The sequence below is a fragment of the Telopea speciosissima genome, chromosome 2 (genome assembly GCF_018873765.1).
Source record: "Telopea speciosissima isolate NSW1024214 ecotype Mountain lineage chromosome 2, Tspe_v1, whole genome shotgun sequence".
NCBI lineage: Eukaryota > Viridiplantae > Streptophyta > Magnoliopsida > Proteales > Proteaceae > Telopea > Telopea speciosissima.
Genome location: NC_057917.1, coordinates 41,932,945 through 41,958,921, shown reverse-complemented (window position 1 = coordinate 41,958,921; position 25,977 = coordinate 41,932,945). Strand labels below are relative to the sequence as shown.

Here is a 25,977-nt window from a genome sequence, read left to right as displayed (position 1 = left end):
AAGGAAGTCCATGAGTGTTAGCCCCACAAATTGCACAATTAAATAATCAACGTAATGTTAAAGAGTGTGCAACTAGATGGGTGTGGTCATGTCCTAAAAGGCACAAAGTAAGTAGCATAGGTGCATGCCAAACAGGGCGACATAAACTCAGAAAAACAAGTCAATTTACACTAGGCGGACGATACAGGTGGCGGACTGTGTGCATCGTTCGCCTAATTAGTGGATGCTGCAGGCAGAGAAGTGCCCAAAATTTTTTGGTGAACGATGCACAGGTGGCTGATGCGAAGATTCTGGTAGACACGCGAAAACCTGTTTTTAAAACACGAGCCTCTACTCTCTTTTCCCACTTCCATTCTTCCATCTGCCAGAGCACTGCACCAAGGGGCTCTAAATTCCTTCCTCAAGCTCCAATCTACCATCCTTCTCCATCCAAACCTCATCCAAGGTAAGTTCCTCTTCCCAAAACCCTTTTCTTCTCCAATCGATTATAATTTAGGATTTGGGCATTTCCTTGAAATTTCTTTGTGTTAATGTGTTCAATGATGTCAGTGCTTGATTAATCCATGAATGCCAACAAATTTGATGAGCCTAGGGTATCATTATTATGATTTCATGGTTTTTATTTGATCTCTGTAACCCTATTTTGGGTTTTGGGTAGGATTTTTTTTTTTTTTTGCCCAAGATCGAATTTTTTTTTGCACTATCTAGGGAAAAATCTCATGATACATCAATTGCTTACATGTCTAAACATCAAACACACACCAATGCACACACATATTATTACAAATTTTGATTTCAACTTATTGTGTCCAAAAATCTAAGTTTTTCCCCCAAATATGAGGTTTCTTGGAATATGTATGGAATTGGGATTTTTCGAGTTCATGTTGGATCCTTTTCCATATCCCACATGTTAAGTTTTGTTTTAGGATTTTAGAATCTCAATTTTTGTTAGATTTTACTCCATTTGACTTGTTAACTTATTTATAATGTAAAATATAATGTAGAATGGACACAAGGTGTTTGTATTTTGGTGTTAATGAGCATTATTGTCCAATTCGAGGTCCATTTACCCATGTGCTCCTCTTTCACATGTGTAGATTTATAATGGCTGCAAGAAGAGTAGTGAACCAACCGCAGCTCGAGGATTTCGATGTAACACTTGTTCCGCTTGGCTGCGTATGTGGATCTGTGGGTCGATCTACAATGTGTCTCAGTCATCCCCAAGAGACGGGTTGTAATAGAGGACTTTTGGTCCTTTCGAGTGGGGGAGAGGTTTGCCCATCTTAGATGGTCAAACACTCTTGAGCCCGAGGAGGACTTCTACCCTTTGCTAGTCTGTTATTTTTATGCAAACCTAGAGTTGGATGACATTGATGCTGCGGGACATCGACTCACTATGAAAATCAATGGGGGAGTATATCGCCTTCACCACTACCGAACTAGGGGACATATTGGGGGTATCTATGGTGGGTTCACATAAGTATGGACCTGCGGGGTGTGGGTATACGGTCTTCCTCTTAGAAGAGGAGTATTCAAACATGATGAATGTCCTATGCCCAGGGGAGGTAACTTCCTAGCTCCTTATAAAAGATTATTTTCCCACTCTCCGCATTCTTGCGCGTCTGGCGAAATTGGTTTACCTTCCCTCGGGTGGTCACAAGCAGCAAGTAAGTCTGTAATCCACTTCATTTTTCTATTACATTACACCATAGTTCGAATTATTACAATTTCTAACTCATGTTTTTATTTCTTGACAGGTTTCAAATATGCAAAGCTACTGTGCTTACTGCCTCTACACAGGGCGCCCCTTGTGTCTCCTGAACGTCATCATTTGTACAAGGGGCATCTTGGTGAGTACCCCTTTAATGGAAACTTACCCTACGCCAAATTGATCACGAAGATCCTATGTCGCTACAATGTCCCTGTGAACTTGGAGTGGTTAGGTAAGTGGGTAACTCCAGTCAGTAGGACCACACTAACAAAGATGAAAATGACGAGGAGAGAAGGGAGTGTAGAGTTGCCACCAGACAGGGCGAAAGTAGCAAGAAGGGCCTTAGAGGGTGATGATGATGATGAGTGCCACGATGGCTCAGATGAGGATGATGATCATGGCGGAGATGGTGGTGGTGTTGCAGTGGCCCCACCAGCTACTAGGGAAGCTAGGGATACATGAGCATTGACGCATCCACCAGCATGGGGTCATAGACAAAGAGGTGTTGCCACTGCTGCCCGCAGTGGACGAGAAATTTTATCTGAGTAATGTATATGCTTAGGTTCCGCACTTTTCTGCTACTTTGATGTATTGTAAAGTTATCAAAAATGTTTTTTGTTAAATTCTGATTTTCCTTTGGCCTTACGGTCAACACCCATGAGGGTGGCACCTTTCCCTCATCCCGGGACTTGGGTGTCACACACACACACACACACACACATACACATATATGTATATAAGATCAAATAAACAATAATTCAATAACATCAAGCATAACATTAAAATAATTGCTAAATGATAAAAAAAAATATTATAACACCCTCAAATAATCCATACAACATTATGCAATAGAATAATATAATACTCATAATACACCCAATACATAATATTAAACTAATCATCCAAATATCAACAGTCAATACAACACAATACAATATTCATATACCTACTATAAGGCAAACATTTTCCAAACCAGCTTCGATCAACATCTCGAGATCAAACCTGTCAACACAACAAATAAAATATGATAAATAAAGGTATCAAAATATGGGCCATTATAGAATCTATCTAAGGTCCGAGAGTTTGTTTGGGCAGCAGCTGGATTAGGCCACATGTTGAGGAACCTAGACGCCCTCTCGTTGAAATGCACCCAGGGCTTTGTTGGCATGTGGTTTGTACCAGAGGTATGCATCTATACATTTCATTTCCTCTATTTGGCTTCAAACCCTGGGCATTGCAATGATGTATGACCACTTAGGGGTACGTGCCCCTACCCTAAAGGATGGGGTTAACACATTCCTCTCCAAAGATGGCAAGTGGTCTATTAGCAACACTTGACCAAACCTTGAGGGTCTACTCTGGAAGATATATGAGACATGTTGAACCGCCTCAGTCCTCGAGGGGTAAGTGAATCCCATACTCATTTCTCTTGTTATTTTACCAGTCTTTTCTTTTGAATATATGACTGACTTGTGTTTTCCTTGTCTTGCAGGTCAACTGGAAGCCATGGGCCGACCTTCGTGTGGGAATGACCAACAACATGAAGAATGCATAACGACTAGTCAAGCACCATATGCTTTTCTCAAAACCCACTGGATATGCCTGGTACCTCGAGGAGCGGGCCAACAGGCAATGAGTGGCATGGGGTAGAGAGACTGTGCATTCCCTCCAGGCCTCCATACTTTGTCCTAGAGTCGAAAAGGCTTTCTAAGGATGATATGAGGCGGTATCTCAAAGGCCTCAATGCACAAAGGCATGTATTCATTGAGCAATAGTTTGGATCACACTGATGCTTATGAGAAGAATGGAGTCACTGAGCATGAGTTCGAATCACGCTGATGCTATTAAACCCTGCCCCTGGCTAACTGGAATTTTGATTGAAGGACAGGAACCCCTGATCAGGCAACCAAAAACACTATGGAGTATCACTCTAGTGGTTTGGATTGATGAGGAAACCCTGTGTGGATCATCCTATATACCTGTCAGATAATGGACAGCAGACCCTTGCAAATGTACAACTCATTGCATGATGTATGGCCTGGACTCCAGGTAATCTCTCTCCTCCCCAAACAGTGGGACCCAACTCTGTAAAAATGTGTAAAATCTCCTATAAGGCATGTGGGGACAATACCCTGACCAAGGCTCAAACCCCAGTGTAGCCCCATTGAATTTCAACTTGCTGGAATTCTCTGGGCGATGCAGCAAGGCCCAGTGACATCGCCCAGTGAGTGAAACAGTACATTTTTAATGATTTTTAATTATGGGGACCACCCAATATGAACATGGGCACCCTCCATGGATAGAGGGAAGTCTGAGGGACCACCTCATACCCCTAGTTCAGTATGGACCCCACCACAGAGCTCAGAATGGCTGTGAATTAGGCTAAAAATGCATTTTTAAAAGAGGACTCAGTTGGCCAAATAGACCTTAGTTGGCCTTGGTCTATAAATAAGGGAGCTTTGGGCTCATTTAGAGTTTTCATCTCTAATAGAAACCGTGAGAGAAAAGAAGAGAGAAAGGAGAGAAAGAAGAGAGGAAGGAGAAGAAAGAAGAAGAACGAGGAAGGAGAAGTGAGGCTGCCACCTCTAGCCAAGCTGGAACCTAGCTCCTTCAAGCTTATTCAGGTATGAAATACATATGCATGCCTGTTGCCTTCATTTCTTCTCTGTGGTTGATGTGTTTTTGCTCCCTGGGCAGCCCAGAAGAGCTAGGGTTTGCCCAGAACAGCACCAGATCTGCCATGCAAGCCTTGAGCATGGAAGATCTGGAATTTTTATTTAATTTCATAATTCTAATTTGCTATTTGTGAGAACTGAATTTGGCTGTGCATGGCTGCACTACTCAGATTCACTTCTGGTTGACTGATTAAAGCCCTGGATGCAAGCCATGGCTGCAGAGACCAAACCCTAAGTGGTTGTAGCCTTGAACCACTATTTTGCAACCATTTCCAGCCTTGCATGTGGCTGGAATCGAATTCCAAATGTAGAGAAAACCCTGTGATGCTATTCATTGGGTTATCTAGGCTGCCAAATGGTAGACCAGATGGATGATCCATTTGGACCAATAGGTAGACCATCCCTGGGGCTACACAGTACCCTAACATGCATGGGATGATGTTGAGCACACTGCCCAAGAAGCCCCACCTTGGAATCTCAGCCTATTTGTCGATTGCAGCCTCTGGGCGATGCAGACATCACCCAGAGCCATCGTCCAGTGAATGGAAAATTGCTGGAATGATGATCTGGCTTTGGGAACCTCACCCATTGGCCTTGGGACACTGTGGGAGGTTAGGAAATGACCAAAAAGTCCTTCCCCACATCTATCCTTGGTGGAGGAATACTTTGGAACCCTAGTGGGCCCTGCAGGTGAAGGAAACCCTGCTGTGCTTGGTCCTACAGCACAGGCAAGCTACGGATAGCACTGTGGACATGATCTGACCTAGGGTCAGGTACAACCATAGAAATGACCATTTTACCCTTATGCCACTGACACTAGCCAATGCACCGGGACATGGACCTAAGGCCCAGTGCAAGGCCTAGTGATTCCAAGTGTGAACCAACTGAACACCGGGTCAACCCAGTAAGCTTAGGTTAACCCTAGGACTACCAGAGATAGACTGAAAACTTAATAAAACATTTTTAGATTTGTAATTAGGACTTGATCCCGCGCTCGAGGTCAACAACCAGAGTGCTTTTGAAACTGAGTTTGCAACCGAGGTCTTAGAACCCAACTCAGGTGAGTGGATAATATTATCATATGTTCATGTGTAATTATGATATTATGCCAGAAAATTAAGAATTTTAATCATGAATGCTGTGTTACTTACTTCTGATTAAAGTTACTCAAATCACTGCATAATGACTGTCTGTTGATCAACACTGTGAATTCTTATATGATGATTGTGAATGTTAGATTAGATACCATAGTCGGCTTGGAGATGAGGCCTGTGGTAGCCCGTAGAATGGGATGCGGTTGACACCACCCAACTCATACGATGCCATATAGACATGGGGCTAGAGTTTCATCACCCATGCTACGCACCCTTGCCAACAGGGGTTTAGGTGTTGGATGCCTGTGAGGGTGAGTGAAAAGAAATGAAAGAACACCGGAATGGTGAATGAAAAGAAATGAAAGAACACCGGAATGGTGAATGAAAAGAAATGAAAGAACACTGGAATGGTTAATATGGGCTGTAAGCCAAAGAAAAGAAAAGAAAAGAGAAAAGAAATGGATTGCCCTATAGGTTAATCACAGAGGGTTGGTCGGGCTGACCTTGGTGACTGATGCGGGAGTTGACTGGTCCTCTCCGACAACTCAATGGGTGTATCGCGTGAAGGGGTTAGAAGCCCACACCAGGGATACATGTATTGAGGATTGTAGTAGCACAAACCTACTTAGTTGTATTGCTAGGTGGCTAATAAATAAATTGGACATGCATATCATGTAGGATCATATGAACTGTGGATTGTGATTGCATGTGCATGCATGATGATATGATTTGCTCACGAGCTCGGTGGGGTTCACACTCTGTTATACAATGTTTTCTTAGATGATTTTGCAAATCGATGCCGCTGTGGCATGGAGGCTCATCTCGAGGAGGAGAGTCCTGGTTGTTTCGATGATGTTGGTGTGGACCCCGACGGAGGTCATACCAGTCTTGCGTACTTTCTCGGTGGTCATTGAAGAAGACCGTTGAGGAGCGCATCTGATGCTTTTTGTCTTGGGGACTCCTTTTTGTTTTAGCTAGGAGTTTATCCGCATTCTGACTGTGGTTCTGTTGTAGTTTTTACTTTCTTTTCTTTTTGGGGTTGAGTATGCTCACCCTGTATATATTTATGTATATAGTTCTATTCTTGTCATCTTTGTTTCTATGTTTGTGGGTTGGGGGGAAATGTACAAACTTTCTTATGTATATATTATCATCATTTCCCTGTATCGCTATGCTTCCTTCTATTATTGAAATTGTAGTTTATCTGCTGCACTCTGATCTTGCCTTTGGTAAAGTGAATGAATGTGGTTCCGTGAATGTAAGCACTGCTTCTAGATCCGTGGGATTTGGCGGATTGCCGTTATGCAATTCGGGTCACCTACCAAAGCCTCCCAGGGGGTGGTTTGGGGTGTGGCAGATGCTTATGAGGGGAATGGAGTCACTGAGCATGAGTTTGGATCATGCTAGTACTTCTTCAGGCCATGGACATAATAGGCTTCTTGTGATGCTTCTTCATGGCATTAAAGTTATGGATATGGTTAGGCATAACCACAATTGAGTATTATACTGACATTAGCCAATCCAGAACAATACAAGCAATTCTACTATGAGTGGCAATCGCATTACCATCACTATTTAGACTAGGGTTGTATTGCATGTATGTTTGTTTGTAGACATCATCCTGGTTGCTCCTTTCCCTGAAAACACTTCGGTAGTTGACTTTGAGCCAGCCCACAACTCTCTATGGTGTCAGAGTATTACTACATGGAAGAAACCTCATCCTTCATACATAATCAATTGGATCCACTTGTCGCTTTGCGCATTGTTCTCCTTTATAGGTTTTATACATGATATATTTCATGTATTGTTTATTTATATTATTTATGCTTCAAAAGTGTATTTTGCATGTATCCTTAGCATTTCCATGTGTATCTTGACCATCTTCATGCATATCTTTAGCGTATCTTGTTTATCTCCGATACAATATGATACATCTCTTAAAATGAACCCTCCGATACGATACCCAATACTAGTACTTAAATCCTGGGGGGTTGGGGTATTGCAAACCAATACAATGGGAAAACCAAGAAGAAAATAGAAACAATGGGTGATAGATTAGAGCAGCCCTCAGCTCAGGTGGAGCTTCAGGAAGAGCTCCACCACTCAACACTGGTGAAAGATATGTGGTAGAGATCAATTTTCGAAAAAAATCAGGGAGGGTGCGAAATTCACCTTCCCAATCAGTTTGAACAGATTTTATTTTTCTTCCAAATTGTCGTTCGACAAGAGATTTAAAATTGGAGAAAATAGAAAACACATCATACTTACTCATAAGAGGGTAATACCAAATAAATTTTGTATTATCATCAACAAAAATTATATAAAATCAATGACCATCCAAAGACGGAGTAGAAGAAGGCCCCAAACATCACTAAAAATAAGATCTAAAGGAAATAAAAGTCTCATGCAAAGTCAATCTATGAGATTTGCCCAACTGGCAAGCAGAACACCAATTATTAAGGTGAGAAGAAAAACGAGGTAAATTATTAATGGTGATCATATGAAGTAGTAAACGCTAATGAGGGTGCCCCAATCGACGATGCCAAAGATCCAAGGAAGTACAAACAACAGCATTAGTAGAAGGAGAGGGGGAAGAAGGGAGTTCATAAAGTCCCCCTTTACTCGGTCTGGACAGCAGTGTTGACTTGGTGACCTGATCCTTCACAAGAAAATGAGATGGATGAAACTCAAAAATAACATGATTGTCACGAGCAAACTGTTGAACTGAAAGCAAATTTTTAGTAATGGAAGATGAAGTACATTATGCAAATAAAAAGGTTTAGAAGAAGAAGAAGAAGAGAGAACAGCTGAACCAAGGTGAGAAATCGGTAAGCCCTTACCACTGCCAACCTGTAACTGGTCCGTACTAGTGTAATCATCATGTTGGGGCAAAGCCTGAAGGTCTGGGGTGACATGGTGAGAAGCACCAGTGTCCAGGTACCAGGGTAGGGGTGGCGTGTGGTGAGGGGTGGGTAGAAGTGGCAGTTGAGATGGTGCATAGGAGGAATTGGGGGAACGGATAAGTGTAGTGGACTAAAGGGGTAGGGGAGGAATCGAACTGTGGAGCTGGCTGTTGGTAACCCTGTTTGAGACGAAGAAAGCAGCATTCAATGGAGTGGTTCGTGCAGCCATAGTAAGTACAATAAAATTGGCCATAAGACTAGCCAGGAGGAAATTCACCACGTCCCTGACCGCCGCGGCCCCTACCACGAAAACCCCTAACACTATAGTTCGGTTGTACAAGGGAGGCGGAAGAGTGTTGCATAGTGTTGGCTGTCGGAGAAGGCTCAGGGGTAGCAGACTCGGATACCGTCAATTTCTTCAGAGAGGAGCCATGAAGAAATTCATGACTCAATAGCATGGCGGTGGAGATCATAGGGGATAGCAGCTTGCCGTGTCAGAAGAGAGTCTACCATGGAACGAAAATCAGGCTTGAGGCCACGAAAAATATGCAAGTTGAATGCACTTGGGCACAAAGGGTGCCCGGCAGCACTGAGTTCACCCGAGATTGATTTTGCACGTTGGAGGAATTGAGATACTGTTTCATCAGGTTTCTGTGTCAAGTCTTGCATTGCCATAGTGAGAGACATGAGACGACTTTTCGAAGGAAAGGAAAAGGCAGTTCACAATGTGTAACACCCCCAAAACCACCCTAGCGGTTTAGGGACATTAACGGTCCACAAGATTGTTTATGTCAAGGAGATATGAACTGGAGTAGAACCAAAACACAAACACATGTCTAAAATGTATAGATTAAGACTTCAAATAAAGTAGAGTAGTTAAACTAAGCTATTACAAACTCCAAATTAAACTTTAAATTCTGAAATAAATGTTACAATCTCCAAAATTAATTAAACTCAAACAAATTATAAGTTCTTCTAAAATTGAAAGAAAGTATAAAGTTTCTAATAGTAGTTGTCATCATCTATTCCAAATGCTTCGTCCTCTTGGACCTCCTCCTCTAGTACATCCTCACATCCAAGTTCGCATTCATAAAGTTGTTCATCTGAAAAGTGGTGATGGTAAGCTTCGGTAAAAGCTTAGCAAGTAAATCCACAACAACTATACAGGAGTGAAAACATGCACAAGTAATACAAAACGTAAAGACATACAATAATATGTATATATAAATCCAAAAAAAAATAAAACAAAATGATCATAACCATATTTGCTTATTACCACTACCGTAATGAAAAGTATATATGACAACAATCAACAAAAGATATATCGAAAGAACGTAAAATAACAAACACATCACTCCCTAATGGACTAGTGTGAGCTAGTTACCATATACTGGTCAAGGCCCTCATGATAGCGGCGTATGAACTTCAGCTATGATCAACTACAACACCACTGTCCCCTCTCAACATCAAGAAACTAATGGAGAAACTAGTGACCAAACTTGCCCCAGACTGAGTCAAAGCCCTCGAAGGTTTTACCAGCAATGCCCTCCTAGAGAGTTTTTGATCATCTCCCTCTTTCTAGTAGCCCATATAGCTCCAATAAGGGTAAGCTTGTAGCTCAAAAATTCGCCAACTTATCCTTACCCCAACATATTCATCAATGTCGGTAAGGTAAACAACAAAATAATAATCAAGGGTTTGCTTATAATTTAAAGCTATACATCCAAGTTCGGAACTTAGGGGTCATGACTCCCCAATTCCACCCTAATACATGCTATCGAAAAGAGTGAAAATAAAGTTTGAAAATAGTAACTTTCATCAACATATCAATGCATAAAGTGAAGAACAATAATAGGGAAGATTGGACAAATTCTTTGCAATCACTTATCCAACAATCACATCAATGAAGAGTAAAAGATAAACCCTAAACAAAATCAGATTTTTATGCATCATCCACAAAGATCATGTATTAGGTTATAATCATGAAGAATCATTTATAGACCTTCATCATACTATCAACAAATAGGCATTGGATTCATTAGTCCATAAACATGACATTATTAAAATTCTGCTCACACATATGTGAATTAAATCATAAGAAAATCATCATTCCTTGCAAGCGATCATGTGTGAACAATTTAATTGAGTACAAACATGAATGAATATATTTTTGGCATGATAAATCTCAATCTAAAATTAATTTTCAGACTTAAAACAATGTTTTAAAATGATTTTATATGAAGAAAAAAATATCAAGTATAATGGTTGAAGATCCACTCACCTTGTATGAAGCAATTAGGGTTTTTATAAGTGACCTCAAATCAATGCTTCAATAATATTGATATGTGTCTTCCTAATTCAGAACCACTTTAATGGAGTCCTATGATTAAAGTAATGATGAAATCAACATCACTATATTGCATAAACTCGGATTTGAGAAACACAGAATTTTGACAGAACGACCTACCTTCAGTAAATCAGCGATATCTCTCTGCTCCAATTTCGTTTGGGTTGATTCAAGTTGGGTTACGAAGCTCAGAGATGAGGCTACGTTTTATTGTGAAATAAAATTTTCTCAATTCAGCTCAAAAAATAGTCGAAATTGGATGTCAAGTTGCTGGTTTTGCACAGTCCGAATCTCCTTCTTCTCTTTCCTTCTTCTTCTCCTCTCTTCTTCTTCTTCTCTTCCTCTCTATAGTGCACGAATTTTCCTCTCTCCCTCTGTCTCTCTCTCTCAAATTTATGATAAAGGGAATGAGGATTGAGATTTAGTTATGGGGATTTAATCCTAACAAGAAAGAAGGTGGGGAAGAATCCAATTTTGTCTCTAACTACATTTATTTACTTACCCTCCAATGAAAATATTTCAAAAGAAATCTTGACTTAAGATTTTTAAATTAAAATTTTAGATTAGATAATTTAATTTTAGCTAAATTTTTTTTCGTTGTTGGGATTTTATTTTATGAAGACTTTCTCTCTCCAAATTTGGGTTTCTAGCCAATTGGAGATTGCCACCTCACCTTTCCTTATCAATCTATAATACTTTCCTAGCTAAAATATAAGACCTCCCAAGTTAGAATCGTGGAAGCTCCTTCTAAGCCCTATAAAATCATAAAAAAATAAAATATTTAATTGCACCTATAAAGAATAGAACCTTAGACCTCTAACAAATTGAATTAAATGTCTAAGCACTAGGTTAGGTTACTAACTGTGAATTACTTTCCAAATTAAATTATATATGTTATAAATAAAACCCTAATTCTACACTTAGGCAAAGAATAAACTCAAAATAAGGGTGTTACATTAGGGCACACTACTTACCATGCATGCATGTGTGCTCCTCCAGCTAGTCCAAGTTCCTACATTTCAGCTTACTCTACTCCTGCATTAGGTAAAAAGACCAAATTACCCCTAGTCCAAAATCAGGGTATTACAATTCTCCACCCCTTAACAAAATTTCGTCCTTGAAATTTAAATATTTGGATCTCCCCATTATGTCGGGATATTACATAACGACTGCCAGATTTCATGGCTTGTGGTTTTCCCAAGGACAAGGGGAAATATTTCTTCAGTAATGGAGGAAATAAGGAGATTGCGGATCAGAGAGTCTTGGCGACGCCAGGCAGCAGTAGTAGTGGATTCTGTCGGACAGGGCAAGATGCCATCAAGGTGACCAAAGAGGTTCAGGCCATCCAAAAACGGCTCAATCTGAGTTTGCCAGAACATAAAATTCGTGGAAGTAAGCTTCAAGGAAATATAATGGTGGGCATGACTGAAGGAAGGAAGCACACCCGGGGAAGTGACGTGCCAAGAGAGGTAGCTGTAGAGATCTTGTCCTCGCCAGGCATGGTCAATTGAAAGAAAGAGAAAAAAAAAATTAGATAAGAGAAGGTCGTTGGAGCGATGAGGCTCTGTATACCCTGTTAATGTGATATCATTCCTTGATTGTGATTCCTCAATAGAGGAATATAAATACGGAATACAAGAGATTGAAGTGTACAAGGAAATAAAGATTACATAGAATATTAGATTTACATCTAGGCCAAGATTACGGAGACTTCTATTCAAAGAACGATATCACATGTGATCATATTTTCCACATGTTGATATAGGTTGCCTTAAATAGAAGATTGAGTTGTACATGGACAACCGAAGGAGAGAATCATATCCTCAATAACATACAACAGCATGGAGAGAAGCCTTCAGATCTCTTTAAGGTGGATTACACACCAAACTTTCAACCTCAAGGCAAGAAGCTTGGTGTCATCCACTCTGATTTGCTTTTGAAACTCCACACCTGAGGGCTCATTGCCATTGACATCCCACACAATTCTTGAGGTTTTTTCACCTTTTATGATAAAGGAAAACTCAGTTGCAGTTTTCAGGGTCTTCATTTCTCGACCCTCCTCTTTGCTTTTTTTTTTTTTTCCCTTCCTGAACAAAATTCCATGACAGGCAAGTGCCTTTGCCGGTTTAAGAACAACCTTCTTATTCATTCTTGCAGCAACAGGCTTGTGAAACCTGTCACTTTCATCACTATCAAACTGGTAGGGAAAGCCATCATGGAGTAGGTATACAAACATGATCGGACATGGAGCAAGTTACTGAGTTTTCATCACAAGAAGCAGTTTGAGCAAGTTCTTCATTTCATAAGCAACAGCACCAATGAGGACAACGGGCTGGTGAAACCTGCTGCTTATGATCATCATCAAAATGGTATGGAAAGCCATCATGGATTAGATGTACAAAGTACAAACTTGGACAAGGAATACCCGAGTCACTTTACTAGAAATTTTGGGGGGACACAAGTTTATACATCCTGTTGAGCCGCACTATTTTGGTTGCAGTTCATTTTTGAAGAAAATGTGCAGTTAATCTCTCTGAAATATGTTTGGACATATATTTACAGAAGATAATAGGTTTAGGAAAGTAATAGATACATGCATATTATTACATTTGGAAAAGCAATATTTAATAAACAACCAACCCTGAATGACCCCACAAAAACTAAGGGGAGCTGATCCATGTTTCCACAATCAGCTCAATCCTTCCAAGGCACAGCAGTAAAATTATCTCAAGGAGGGAGCCTATTTAACAAAGCATCCTCCGATGAATACAAATCACTGCTAATGCACTTACAACGGAAAGTTTCCCGTCAGGCGAATATGGTCCAGAGTACTACGTAACCCATATCTATTGACAGCAGCATTGGCAGCTCGGAATCCTTCTCCATAGGCTGTTGATGTGTCTTGAGCAATCTGGTGCATGAAGAATTCACCCAGCTTCTTCTCGACCTCAGATTTACTACCTTTTTTATATGATGAAGAAGAAGACGATGATGAAGCCATTGATGTAGATGGCATGCCTCTTGATCGAGGCATGACCTCTGACTCGAGCCACATGTGAGAGAGCACCTGACAGATGCCTTCCTCCACCTCAGGGCTTAGATTGCGGTATCCTGTTGGTTTGAAAAATTATGATGAGACCGACACTCATGAGAAAATTCTTGTAAACAGAAGGTAGAAAGGATTTGGAATATAATGTTAAGGTAGAAAGGATCTGGAATATAATGTTACCTTTCAGACGTAACCATCCATGCATCAATTCATGGGCAAGGATAGATCCTGTTAGTAATCTGCATCCAGTAACATACTAAATGATATGAGGGCTTTTTGTTAAGAATCAGCCAATCCCAATCTTAACTACAGAGAGATAGATCACCACTCAAATATGCTATGCACTTTTACTTGCAAGAAAAATAGGTAGCTAAACAAACAATAGAGGATACATAGGCAGCAAAAAGATGCAAGCCAACATAGAATTTTAATTCCTTGACTGTCATTTCCATAATGTCCAGAACAAGATACAATCAATAAAACAATATCAGATTTTCAGCAACGGGTGAGAACAGCTTCATACAAATGGCATGATCAAGATTGTCATTCTCAAGGATCTGTATAAAATTTGTTTGTCTGTACAAATTGGATATGAAATATTTTCAGAAGTTACCTTTTAGGAAGGGTAATATGCTCTGAAAAAACCAGATTAAAATGTTCCATTTCTTAAGTTGTAAACATTAGTATTGCATCATGATCTTCTTATACTTCAGCTGCAATAAAATAAATATCAAACTTCCGACCAGAAATTAAAGATATGTTATAGCTGCTGGAAGTGTCAGAAAAGCTTGAAATGGAACCAAAGACCCCATGTGTTTCTTGCAGTGCTTCAATTATGATCAGTGTTAGATGTATAAATATTTTATATGTTTCCCTGTATTTTTCTTTCCTGGTATTGGGTTTCCTTGTTTAGATATTGACATGTTAGATGACATTCTTGTGTATTTATTTCAATCTCTGTATTGAAATAATTACACAGTTTTACCACAATTATCATGGTATTAGAGCCCTCTGTGATCGTTGTGCCTCTTTTGCACATTCCTTGGAATGATCTTCTCCAAGTCACTGCGATCTGCTGATCCCCATCCCTGTTCTTCATCTGAACCTCCTCTGGCATGAGGTCACCGTGACTCTGCTGCACCATCTTACGTTGTTCTTGTGTTGGTTCTTCTGTGCGCTCCACCAATTTTTCACCTTGCCACCCTAGATACATGCCGGAACCCTGCAACACACTTTCTTCACCCCTACAAACCCCTTCCCATGCACAAACCCCTGCAACCCAGTTTCTTCAGCTGCAATCCTCTGGAACCCTTCCAATCTCCCTCTTCTGTACACTAACAGGAACCCCTCTTCTCTGTTCCTCCCGCAACCCCTAAAATCTCCTGCACTCCACACTACCACAACCCCTTTTCCCTGACACATCCTTGTCTGTGAACATCTCCTACCCCCGGGTCTTACAAACCTCAGCCCATGAAATCTCCTCTCTTCAAAACTGCCTTCCTGAAAATCACCCCACCCCCTTCCTGCAACCTCACACCACCCTGACCTCACAAGCCCTTGCCAACCCCCGGCCCTCGACCTCTTACCCACATCCACTTAACTCCACCAAACCTGCACTCACCTCTGCTTCCACCTGCACCCGCATCCCCTTCCCCAGCCCTCCCACAACCACTCTCCCCTTTGCCCGCAGGTCCTTGCAACTTCCCATGTAACCTGACCCCAGCCCTCTTCTCCACTAACACCAGTCGCCCCCTCCCCACAAACCCTCCACTGCGCAAGAATCTCTCCTCATCTCAACTAATTACAACCCAACCCAGTAACAAAGCAACACCCCCGATCTTTCCATTCTCCCTTGGAACCCGAAACTCCACCTGCCCTTATCTGCAACCTTCTCCCCCCACCCCCCCCCCCCACACGGGTAAGTGACCCTCCTCCCCCTCTCTTTCCCGAGCCTTTTTCTTTTCACTGAGATACCTCAGCAAGCATTTTTAATACCCCCTTTTCCTTGTTTAGATATTGCCATATTAGACGGCATTCTTGTATGTTTATTCCAATATATGTAATGAGGTACTCACACACTTTTACTAGAATTATCAATCAGAATGTATTCTCATATATTATTACTTCAATTTGGGAAGAACATTAGAATGGTTGTTGTTGAGATTCTTGCAATAGTTGATTGATCGAGGAATCAGGAAAAAAAGGGGGGGGGGGTTAGACATTTTACTTGCTATTCCATCTTCTTACATCTCATGAGCAGATTATTGCATAGTTAAACTAGGTACACTATTTTGACCAACGAGATTTATTCCACTTCCTTACTTGACGTAGGAGATCATATCTGTTTCGAGATATTCAGATGGTCATAAAAATATATGCAATAGCCTTAAAAAAAGAGGGGAAAAGAAGAACACAGGTTTGCATCACAAATTTGCAGTAAATCAAAATGCTTTTCATAATTTTAGGATGTAAGAAAAAGGTTATCATCGGTAAACACTTAGGTTCTCCTTGCCAGCATCAAAATTGCATGGAAAAAGAAAAAACAAAACTAAATATGTCAACATGCAAACAGTCATCATGCAGTCTCATCCCCATCATTGATTAGTAGCTTCGGCTTCATGGGAGAGAGCAGTGTTTTTTGGTTTGATTTCAAAACCTCTACAGAAGTTTTCTAGAATACCAGAGTCATCCAAAGGATAATAAATGAAGCTCAAAACAACAACAAATTTTGAATTCCTTAAGGAATAGTTAAAAGAAGGCCACTGTCTAGCCACTTTTCATCCTTTCAGCTTAATTAGACAAACAATAAAAGGGTGTACCCAGTGCACGAGGCTCCTGCAATTGCGGGGTCTGGGAGGGTCATAATGTACCCGCTTCGCAGAAAGGCTGTTTCCTGACTTAATTAGACAAACAATCTCTTGGTTTTTTTTTTTTTTTTTTTTTTTTTTTTTTCTTTTTTTCTTTTCATTCTTCTGTTATTTGTTATTTATGATCCTATGGAATGGTCACATGAGATCATCACAACTCCCTCATTTACGTACTACAACATATTACACTGTGAAGATTGAATTCATGGGAAGATATAAGCACTGTGAATATAAGAAACAGAAGATGAAAGAACATGAAGTCAAAACATATATTGAACATTACCTTGGGAGACCATACAGAACAAGGATGGCTGTAACCTCACACTTCCTAGTCAGCTTTTGGGATTGTGTTTTCATGCCTGTAAGCCGGTTCCCCCCAATTCTCGGCCTTCGAAGTATCTAAATATGTTATGAAGGAAATGAAAAAATAATAATAAAGATTTGATACTTCGAACAATGAAGTTAAAACACATTTTATGAATAAGAAAAAACAAAGTTATAGATGCATGGTCATACACCGGTAACAGTCTGCTCTTCGGATAGACATAAACCCCTTGTCTCAGGCATGTGATGGTGGCCCTGGAAAGAAGGATTGGTTTTGAATTAAGGGTACTTGTATAAATGAAGTACGTAAATAATATAACAAGAGTTCATCGCTTACATTTTTCTCCCCCTCAATAGCTTCGTTGAGGGCTTGTCTTTCGACCAGAAGCATGGGAATCTGTTGATCTAGTTTCATATTCATTCCTTCATAGTAATCTCTGATGGAATGGTAAAGGGGTTGGCAGTCACCCGTATCCATGATAGCAGACTCCATGCACTCAAAGCATAAACTCCTTCCATCATCCAAAGAAATGTATTTTGCATTCCATGACTGCATCACAATAACAAACCACCATGCAGCAACCGGATCAATCAAGCATGGCATATGAACTGCTTGGGATCATAAATATTATGTAGGAAAAAGCATCTGCAGGGCAATCTATAGGGGAGAATAACTGAAACACTACAGTTCCTTAATAATACAGTAAAATAACTGAAGGACCAGAATCACGATAGAGTGAAAGTCATCATACCTCCAACCGCTCACAACTGCAACAACGAACAGTATTATCATACTCATGTGAAGGACAATATTTTTGACACCAAAATGGATGAGATCTATACTCGATTAAACCACTTCCATTTGTAGGGATCTGATAAGATAGAGGAAATAATTAGAACCAAAAGTTACAATGATCCAAAAAAACGATAAGCATATTCTTGAGAAAACATGGTCACTCAGAATTAGATCTCTGCCTGAACCAGGAAGAAAAACTACTTTTGCCCAGCATGCTGTATGCTGTAAATAATCCATTATATTTTACAGTAAACAAATACCATATAACTACCATTAGTCATCATTGTAGGACAGCACCAGTTATAAGAAGTCGTAGTTCTAGCTTTGTACCCTTACTATCAATGAAAACAAAGTTGCAGTGTCTGCAGAGATGGGGAAGCAAAGCTTGAACTAACTGTACAAAGTTCATGTGTATTATACTGATGAAGTGTGAGGTAAAAAGAACCCCTTCTTATCAATAACAATAGAATAACATACATAAAAAAAGCCTTGGGGAACAAATAAAACCCATGGCATAGTCTCGCTTAGTGAAGAACTGTAAGAAATAGAGATCAAATCCAGAATAATATTTCCTTACAAATTTGAGGCAGACTTCACATTTGGGATGGTGCAACTCTTTGAAACAGGACTTGTGGTATGGATGCCTCCCTGACAAGGAAAACTTTGATTCAACAGAGAAAAAATATTGTAAGAGGTGGACATAAGAATTCAGTGTTTTAAGATATATAATAGGTGGGCTTAACTGCTGCCTTAAAGAATCATGTGCATGCATTTTTCATAATTTCCTGGTGAAAAGTATATCACAAACAAGAGGGGGAAAACCTTATACCTCATTCTCAGTGATCGGGTGATGACAAGCATGACAACGGAAACACTCTGGGTGCCAGTAGGTTCCCATACACCCTAAATAATTTCCATAGCCTATATCACGATTACAGCCACCACAAAATCTGCAATGTGCACATGAATACTGTCATGATCAATGATCTAAAGGGACCAGGTTATGAAATATAGTTACTTGAAATCAAATTTCCCAAGGTATGAAATACTAACCTCGCAAATTAACAAACAACTTAATGGACCTTGTTCATCCATTAGAATTTTATATTCAATAGAAATTTAACAATATTATTCAAAAATATTAACTTGATTCTTCTATTTGATTAATGTGCCTAATCAGCGATGCATTTGAAAATTGAGTATAACCTTCAAAATTCAGATATCAAGAGTTTATTATTGTATCCATTTAAAAGGGAAAGTGGCATTACCTAACCAATTTACCGTTGATCTCTGTAACCGAGCAATATTATTATATCCATGGGAAAATCAAGGAAAGCTAGCAGAGAATATGTAGGTGTAGCTGATTAAGGTGATGTTTTAATTCAGTAAGTTCCAAAAGTATCTTGATTAGGGCAAGTAACAACTTGGTTTTTAATTTCTACAACCATAGTAGAGCCTCATCAAGGCACTGCTGTTCTGACCTAGTGGGCTAGGCCCATCAAAATTAATAGACTCAATTGAGCTGGAAGTTGACTAACCAAGTTTTTCAACTATGATAACCAAAGAAAAACAGTAACAATGTGGGAAAGAGATACAGGAAAATTTCCATCAAACTAACCTATATCCTCCAGGGAAATATTGTGGTGGAGGGTAAGGAGGATATCCAGACATATTCGTGCTTTCTTGAAGTGCTCTAGAAAGGTCTTCATCATTGTCCTTGCGGCTTCTGTACCCTGAAGAAACCCAGATATTCAAGATATCACAGATTTTACAATCGTTGGGGGAAAACAATGAGGAGTTGGAAAAAACAGAGAAACCTAAATTAAATCTCAACAAAGTGAACAGAAGTATATCCTCATCCACAAATCAGAATGGGCCAGAAAATCTGCTCTTTTGTCTGATTTTTGTTGAGCACACAATTTAAATCACCACATACCTTGTCGTTTTTTAGAATCTTCCGCCAGAGAAAGTGCGATTGCATGGTCCAACTCATCATTCTCAGTTCTAGATCTCTCATCCTGAAAACAACTTATACAAAGCTTAGTCATAAGAACTTTCTGACACCTAAAAGAAAAGATTGGGAGAAAACTCTAAAGTAGAGGAAGTAGCCAAAACTCAAACTATCATTCCTCATATAAACAGAGATATTTTTTAAACTCATTTTTAGCAATGTAAGTATACATCCATCCTCTGTTTTTTACAACTTGTATCTGTATACAGATTTTCCAAGCAGTAACTGTGCACAATAAACTGGAATGTTTTGAGTCTATACAAGTTTCAAGTCCTCGCCTGAATCCTCATCAACATCACCCTTCTCATCATAAGAACAAGAACATAATTAACCAAGAGAGAAATCTGAAGTCGAACTCAGAATGAAATTACCGTAGATCTAACTGGAGCACGAGACACAATGTTCTCATCCCCGAGAAATTGTGGATGCCGACCACCCATTACTCTCCGACCCGATCCCACTTTAAAGACTTTGCCAATCCATTTCATGAAGCGAGACTTTCTCTCGGCATATGAGGAAACAAATTGCCCTGTTTCACCTCAATCAAACAAAATATCAGAACACCAAATAAAGAGTCATGAATACTCCACCGGAAGCAACTTGAATATGTAAAGCCATTGAGTTCTGATTAGTAGAGGTACAAATCATTTTCTCAAACACATTACGAATCGCAAATACGAACAAACAAAACGAAGATGTAATCCGAAAGCTGATACTCAATACAATATGGAGAGAGAAAGAGAGAGGAAACGCACCGTAGACGCAAGGCTGAGCAAGATGGTTTACTTCTGAAGAAGCCATTAATATCGTAACGAATGCGTCAATTTTCGTCCAAATTTGGACGGGACGAAAAGGAAACAGTGATTAAAATTAGAAAGGGAAGTGAGAAAGGAGGTGGAGAAGAAGAAAGAACCCTACAAATACTTGGAACAGAGAGCTGAGGAACAAAGCATAATAAAAAGCGATGGAAAGAATCTCTCTCTCTGCCTGTCTGAGAGAGAGAGATTCTTGTCTTGGAAAGGAATGAAGGAGAAAGTAAGGCGATCGTTTAAAAAAGATAGTTTTAGGTGGGCGGGGGAATCTGCTGAGGTGAGAAGGGAAGGAGGGAAAGTAGCGGTGGACGGTCGAGAACTGAAGAGAGAAGCTGCGGGAGTCGCACGCATGGACATCGGGGCCTTTGGTTTCTCCTCTATCTCTTTTCCCTGCGCAAAGTTTTGAACTTTGGAAGCAAACAATTTCCTAACGTTCTTTTTCTCTGATTAAAAGAAGAAACTATGGATTAGGGGAATTTCGAAGGTTCATTTTCGCGGGAGAGCGACATCGAACTAAGAACGTAATTCCAAAGTTAATCATGTAGCTTGCTTAAATTACCAAAGTGTAATTTTCTCTTCGAATTTTTTTTTTAATATGAACAAAACCTTAATTAATTAAAACAAATACAACTAACCCAGGGGTGTCAAAGTTGGGACCGAACTGGGTAGACCAGCCCGAACCAAACTGAAATAGCCCGACAGGAAGTCTTATTGGGCTGGTTTCGGTTTGAGGGATTACGACCCCAAAATCGAACCGAAAACTGAAAGAATCCGCAATAGGCTCAAAGCCTGGACCGAAACCAAAACTGAAACCAAACCGATCTATCCCGATAAGAAACCGATAACAATCCAAAACCCATTAAAAATAATATTTTTCTATAGTTTTATATAAATGTGTATGGTAAACCGAACCCAAACCAAGCCGAAAACCGAAACGGACCCGATAACAAATCGATACAAGAAACAGATGTAAACCCGAAACCGAACTTTCTTTATTGGTTTGGTTTCAGTTTCACCATTCCCACACCGAAACAGACTCAAACCGAACTGAAACCAGCCTGAATCGACCGGACCGTTGACACCCCTTATCCATAGTACACAACTTCTTTCCACCCTCACCTTATTAGTGACCTATTAACCACCAGTTCTATCTTTCTTTACAAAGACTATAGATTGATTAACAAGTTGATAAATATCATATAAAATAGTGAATAAGTTCCATAGCCATTCTAACCAAGAAAGTCCAAACTTGAACTTCCATCTAGCCTTGTTCTCTGGTGCCTTGTAAACCTTGAAGGAGACCCCTAACCTCAGACTCTTGTGCAGAACCTAGAACACCATAATTCATAGAAGTCATAGTAAAAGTAGCATTATGAAATAACATTGAACCCCAACCTGCATCTCCAGAATTTGGGTCCCAACTCCATCACAAATAATAATTGGTTTGTCGATTTCCTCATGTGTTACTGCCAGATGTAAGTTTGGGATAGACATGTGTCACTGAAACCCAGTACCTAAGAGGGTCTTGTCACTATAAAATGTGGACACATTCTTTTGGTTCTTCAATGACTAAGGTTCAAAAAAACTGAATCAGGTGTCCTGGGAAAGCGCGAACATTTTGTGAGTGAAAGAGTCACTCAACATGCTCTCCACTGCCCGATTGAGGATCAACAAGTAATAGGTTGTCTATGGATGGTCGGATGAGAATTAGGATCCTGTACTATTTTAGAAATAGTTTTGCAAAACTTATTTTCACATAAAATGATATATTGTATGTATTTTTTTTGTTAAAATATTTAATCGTGTTTTGCGGATTTCGGTCACGTATACAGACGCTTTTATATGGACATGTACTATGGAATGGAGTTTGACAGTATTGATACATGTGCCCTAGATTCCATAATGATGATGTTGATTAGTAGAGGGTTGGTGCATAATAAGTTGCTATTATGCAAGGGTAATTTTGGGATGTGCTAATTAATAATTATTTTAATGGATATAATGCAATTATCTAATTATCCATTAATAATTAAAGTAATTAATTATTTACTTTTCCTTATAGATTCTACTTCTTCGCCAATTAGAAGCACATCAGGAAAGCCTTTTTAAGTTCAAGTCAAACTTGAGGAGAGAAAGAGAGTCAGACTCTCACAAGGAATACATGAGAAGCTCTTTAGAGCCTAAACTATGTAAACACAAGGGGGGTCTCGGCCAAGCTTTTTCTCCCCTCCCCCTTGTACTCAAATTCTCTCTCCTCCCTCTTCTCTCTTGCTCTCTTACACTCATACTGAGTGGTGAAGTAGTCCCTGAACTTGTCAAATGTCCTATTCCCCTGTTATGTGACAATAGAGGGGCAATTGCACAAGCATAGGAGCCTAGAGTTAATCAGAAGAACAAGCACGTGCAACGAAAGTATCACCTTATCAGAGAAATTATCCAGTAAGGTAACGTGAGTATCTCCAAAGTGGACTACCATGACATTACATTTGGTTAGGGGTATTAGGGCCACTTTACTTTATTTAGTATTTGGACTATGGGTCTAAGTGGGTTAAAAGGCCCAATAACTTACATTAGGACCTAAGATTTTAGTGTCTAGACAAACATACCTTAGTGATCATGTGTATTAAATAGAGACCATTTCACTATTCACCCATTTCTCCCCAAACTAGAAACCTAAATCGATTTGGAGAAGGAGAAGGAGGAGAGGATAGGTGGAGCTCAAGCCATCCTCACCATCATCTTGGTGAGTATTTCATTTCCCATTTCAATCTTTCTCTCTCTCCATTCATTTCGTTCTTAACTTAGGTTTGGGAATGTCCTACCATTAATGAAGCTTCACCTACCTAAGTGAGGAAGCCATTAATGGAAGGTATTAGTGCCATTACTTTGAAGTTAAATGAACCCTTTACCCTCTATTTACTTTCCTATTTGAAACCCCAATCCCATTGGAGTAAACCCTAGATTTGGAACAAGAGATTTAGGGGATTTCTCTTAGGGCTTATGGATTGTTTTCTTATGGCTATGTACTAAACCTATTTGGGGACTTGTTTGAGTCCATCTACCCTTATGGACAACCCCATGTACTCTCCTTCCCACATAGGGAATTTTTATCCTCTCCTGTTATAGCACGGTGCTATAACGCATCGTGCAGTGGCTGCAGAGGCCATGTGCACCATGTGGGGCCCATTGTGCCACATGGCCTCTACGGCGCCGCACGATGCCTTACAACACCGTGCTATAACAGGAGAGGATAACGATTCATAGTTAGGAGGGCATATGAGGTCTAGGGGTATGCCTCATTTGAGCCAAAAACCAAAGATTACAAAACCAAAACCAAGATTGTATGTTCAGCTTTGTCCAGCAGGAACAAATTGGGTAGACCGATAGATGTAACCCAAGTACCTTCCTGTCGGTCTTGCAGTTTACATCTGCCAGTGACATTCTGCATCTGACTGGTAGGTGTCACCGGCATATACAATGACAAAATTGCATCTGCTAGTTAGATTGACCTTTGCCCACTGTTTTGACCATAAATTGGTCGATACGTAATCAATTGATACGATTCAAAATGCATTGTAAACTAGACTTCAAGGGCTACATTTTATATTATGAGTCTTTTGACCCAATTGGAGATGAAGGCCCTATAAAGTGAGTTCAAAGATGGTTGTTGTGCATTGACAACTTTAGTAAAATTGAAATTACTCTGGTGACCTCAGCTACTTCGACGATGTTTAAGTAAGGGTTTTGAGGGATTTTAGTAGGGGTTGTCTACAACTATTAATACCTTCTAACATATTAAAGTAGGCAACTATAACTGTCCGGAGATGTCGCACGGGTACACGTGGGAAACAGATTTTGGTTAGAATCATCGGTTCGAAGAACAAAGTGAGGAAATTGGACACTTAAGCTTGTTTTGGAATGATTTGCACTCATATTATGTGAATTTCATTCATGAATATGCAATGACTCATATGTTAGTTATGTGTATCCACTATGATTGTTTACTTGAAATTCCATATCCTATGTGATTGGTAATTTAGGGCTAGTATTGTAGGGTGCTTCCATGTTGAATGCAGATGCTTAGGATTACATTTACTTTCAAATTGTTATGATGAGATTATGATTGTGATTATGGATATATGCTGAGTTTGTGAATGCGAATGTGGATGGATGATGAGGCATGCGTGTGAGTAGTGAATGGACATGGTTATATGTTGAGATATGAGAACAAATGGTGATTGTGAGATGTATGAGATTGATGGGATCCAAGTGTCATAAGTGTGCGCTGGGCTTGGGATCGATAAGTAAAATATCGTATGTGCATGTGTGAGCTAGAGGGGACGAGAGGATAACGAGACTGATGCAGGTATTATGGACTCGACCTCTGGCCTACACATGTGCGTACACTAATATGCATTTAGTTGTATGCTGGTTAGGATGACACTATACCCAGTGCTACGAACTTTGCCAATAAGGGTTTATGTGTTGGATAATCTTCCACTGGGAAACCAGCGATCCGATATATGTACTGGGAGTGGTGATTGCGATATAGGACCGGAATCACGGTAATGGAATTAACTTTGGGGGTTTGTTGGGTAAACCAACGATTCCAATATAAGTATTGGGACATACAAGACCAATGTAGGTATTGGGACCGACAGACTCCCAACACAACTCGCTTTTATCATTGCTAGGCGGCCATTCGTGTGTGAGTGGTGGAGAGCCCGGGATGCTACCTAGGGTATCGCAGTAGCACTACACCCGACTTATGATTTGATGTTAGGTGAAAAATCAATTAATGCATTCATGCATCATAATATTTGTCATTTATATATACGTGTGTTTGCTTGTGTGGCCTGGTTACTCATTGAGGTTAGTAAAGCTCATTCCTCGAGGAAACCCCCCATTTAGATGTTGATGCAGGTGTGATGGAGCCGAGTGGCTCAAAGTACGTGATTCCTGAGGAGGATGGTGAGGACTGGTGGACTCTTGAGGTTGAGGATCACGGGCGTGACTGCTACTGTGAGATTTGTTCCTATGGGGAACATTGATTCTTGGTCTGGTGTCCTTATTTTGATACTTTAGTATTCTTTTGATTTCCTTTCATGAGCGATGTATTATTTAAACTTATGTAATACATAAGTCCTGATTGGAAATGGTTGTAGACCCTTTTTAGATAAACTGAAACAATTATAGTATATGTTACAATGTAGCTTCCACATCTCTGATATAATTAATATTATTGATCTCTCTTTCGACCCTTTTGAATTGTCGTTCTGATTGAGTTAGCTTTAGGTACTACATCAGTGATCTTGGTGGGATTGGGGCATGACAACTTGGTATCAAAGTGCGATGCTCTACCCTAAGCTAACTCGCTATCCAACCGAT

General features: G+C 40.0%; 1 protein-coding gene and 1 long non-coding RNA gene across 3 annotated transcripts; one reads left to right on the top strand and one right to left on the bottom strand.

Annotated features, from left to right (window-relative positions):
• Positions 1–959: 959 nt before the first annotated feature.
• On the top strand, positions 960–19,788 carry LOC122649649. The gene is made up of 3 exons (XR_006331313.1): positions 960–971; positions 8,052–8,056; positions 19,718–19,788. It is a non-coding gene; the product is annotated as an uncharacterized LOC122649649 (long non-coding RNA).
• Positions 13,253–20,724, bottom strand: LOC122649648 (protein DA1-related 2-like). Of its 2 annotated transcripts, XM_043842881.1 has the most exons (12): positions 20,533–20,722; positions 20,149–20,306; positions 19,703–19,784; positions 19,385–19,499; positions 18,596–18,716; positions 18,344–18,427; positions 17,723–17,842; positions 17,308–17,520; positions 17,163–17,225; positions 16,930–17,045; positions 13,960–14,018; positions 13,253–13,841 (listed from the first exon to the last, which is right to left on the bottom strand). In XM_043842881.1, exons 1-12 carry the CDS (start codon positions 20,576–20,578, stop codon positions 13,519–13,521), a joined length of 1,500 nt encoding a protein of 499 aa, XP_043698816.1. In that variant the 5' UTR covers positions 20,579–20,722; the 3' UTR covers positions 13,253–13,518. The 2 variants fall into 2 exon arrangements, with proteins under 2 accessions (XP_043698816.1, XP_043698817.1); XM_043842882.1 differs by lacking the exon at positions 18,344–18,427 and having other exon boundaries at positions 20,533–20,724.
• Between the last annotated feature and the right edge of the window lie 5,253 nt (positions 20,725–25,977).

Bases quoted from the DNA above. Each gene is read 5' to 3' on its own strand.
- LOC122649648 (XM_043842881.1), bottom strand. From the start codon at position 20,578: ATGGCTTCTTCAGAAGTAAACCATCTTGCTCAGCCTTGCGTCTACG. The intron at 18,717-19,384 runs GTTAGTTTGATG...TGCACATTGCAG, and splicing joins TATTTCCCTGGAGGATATAG to ATTTTGTGGTGGCTGTAATC. The intron at 17,226-17,307 runs GTAAGCGATGAA...CCTTCTTTCCAG, and splicing joins CTATTGAGGGGGAGAAAAAT to GGCCACCATCACATGCCTGA.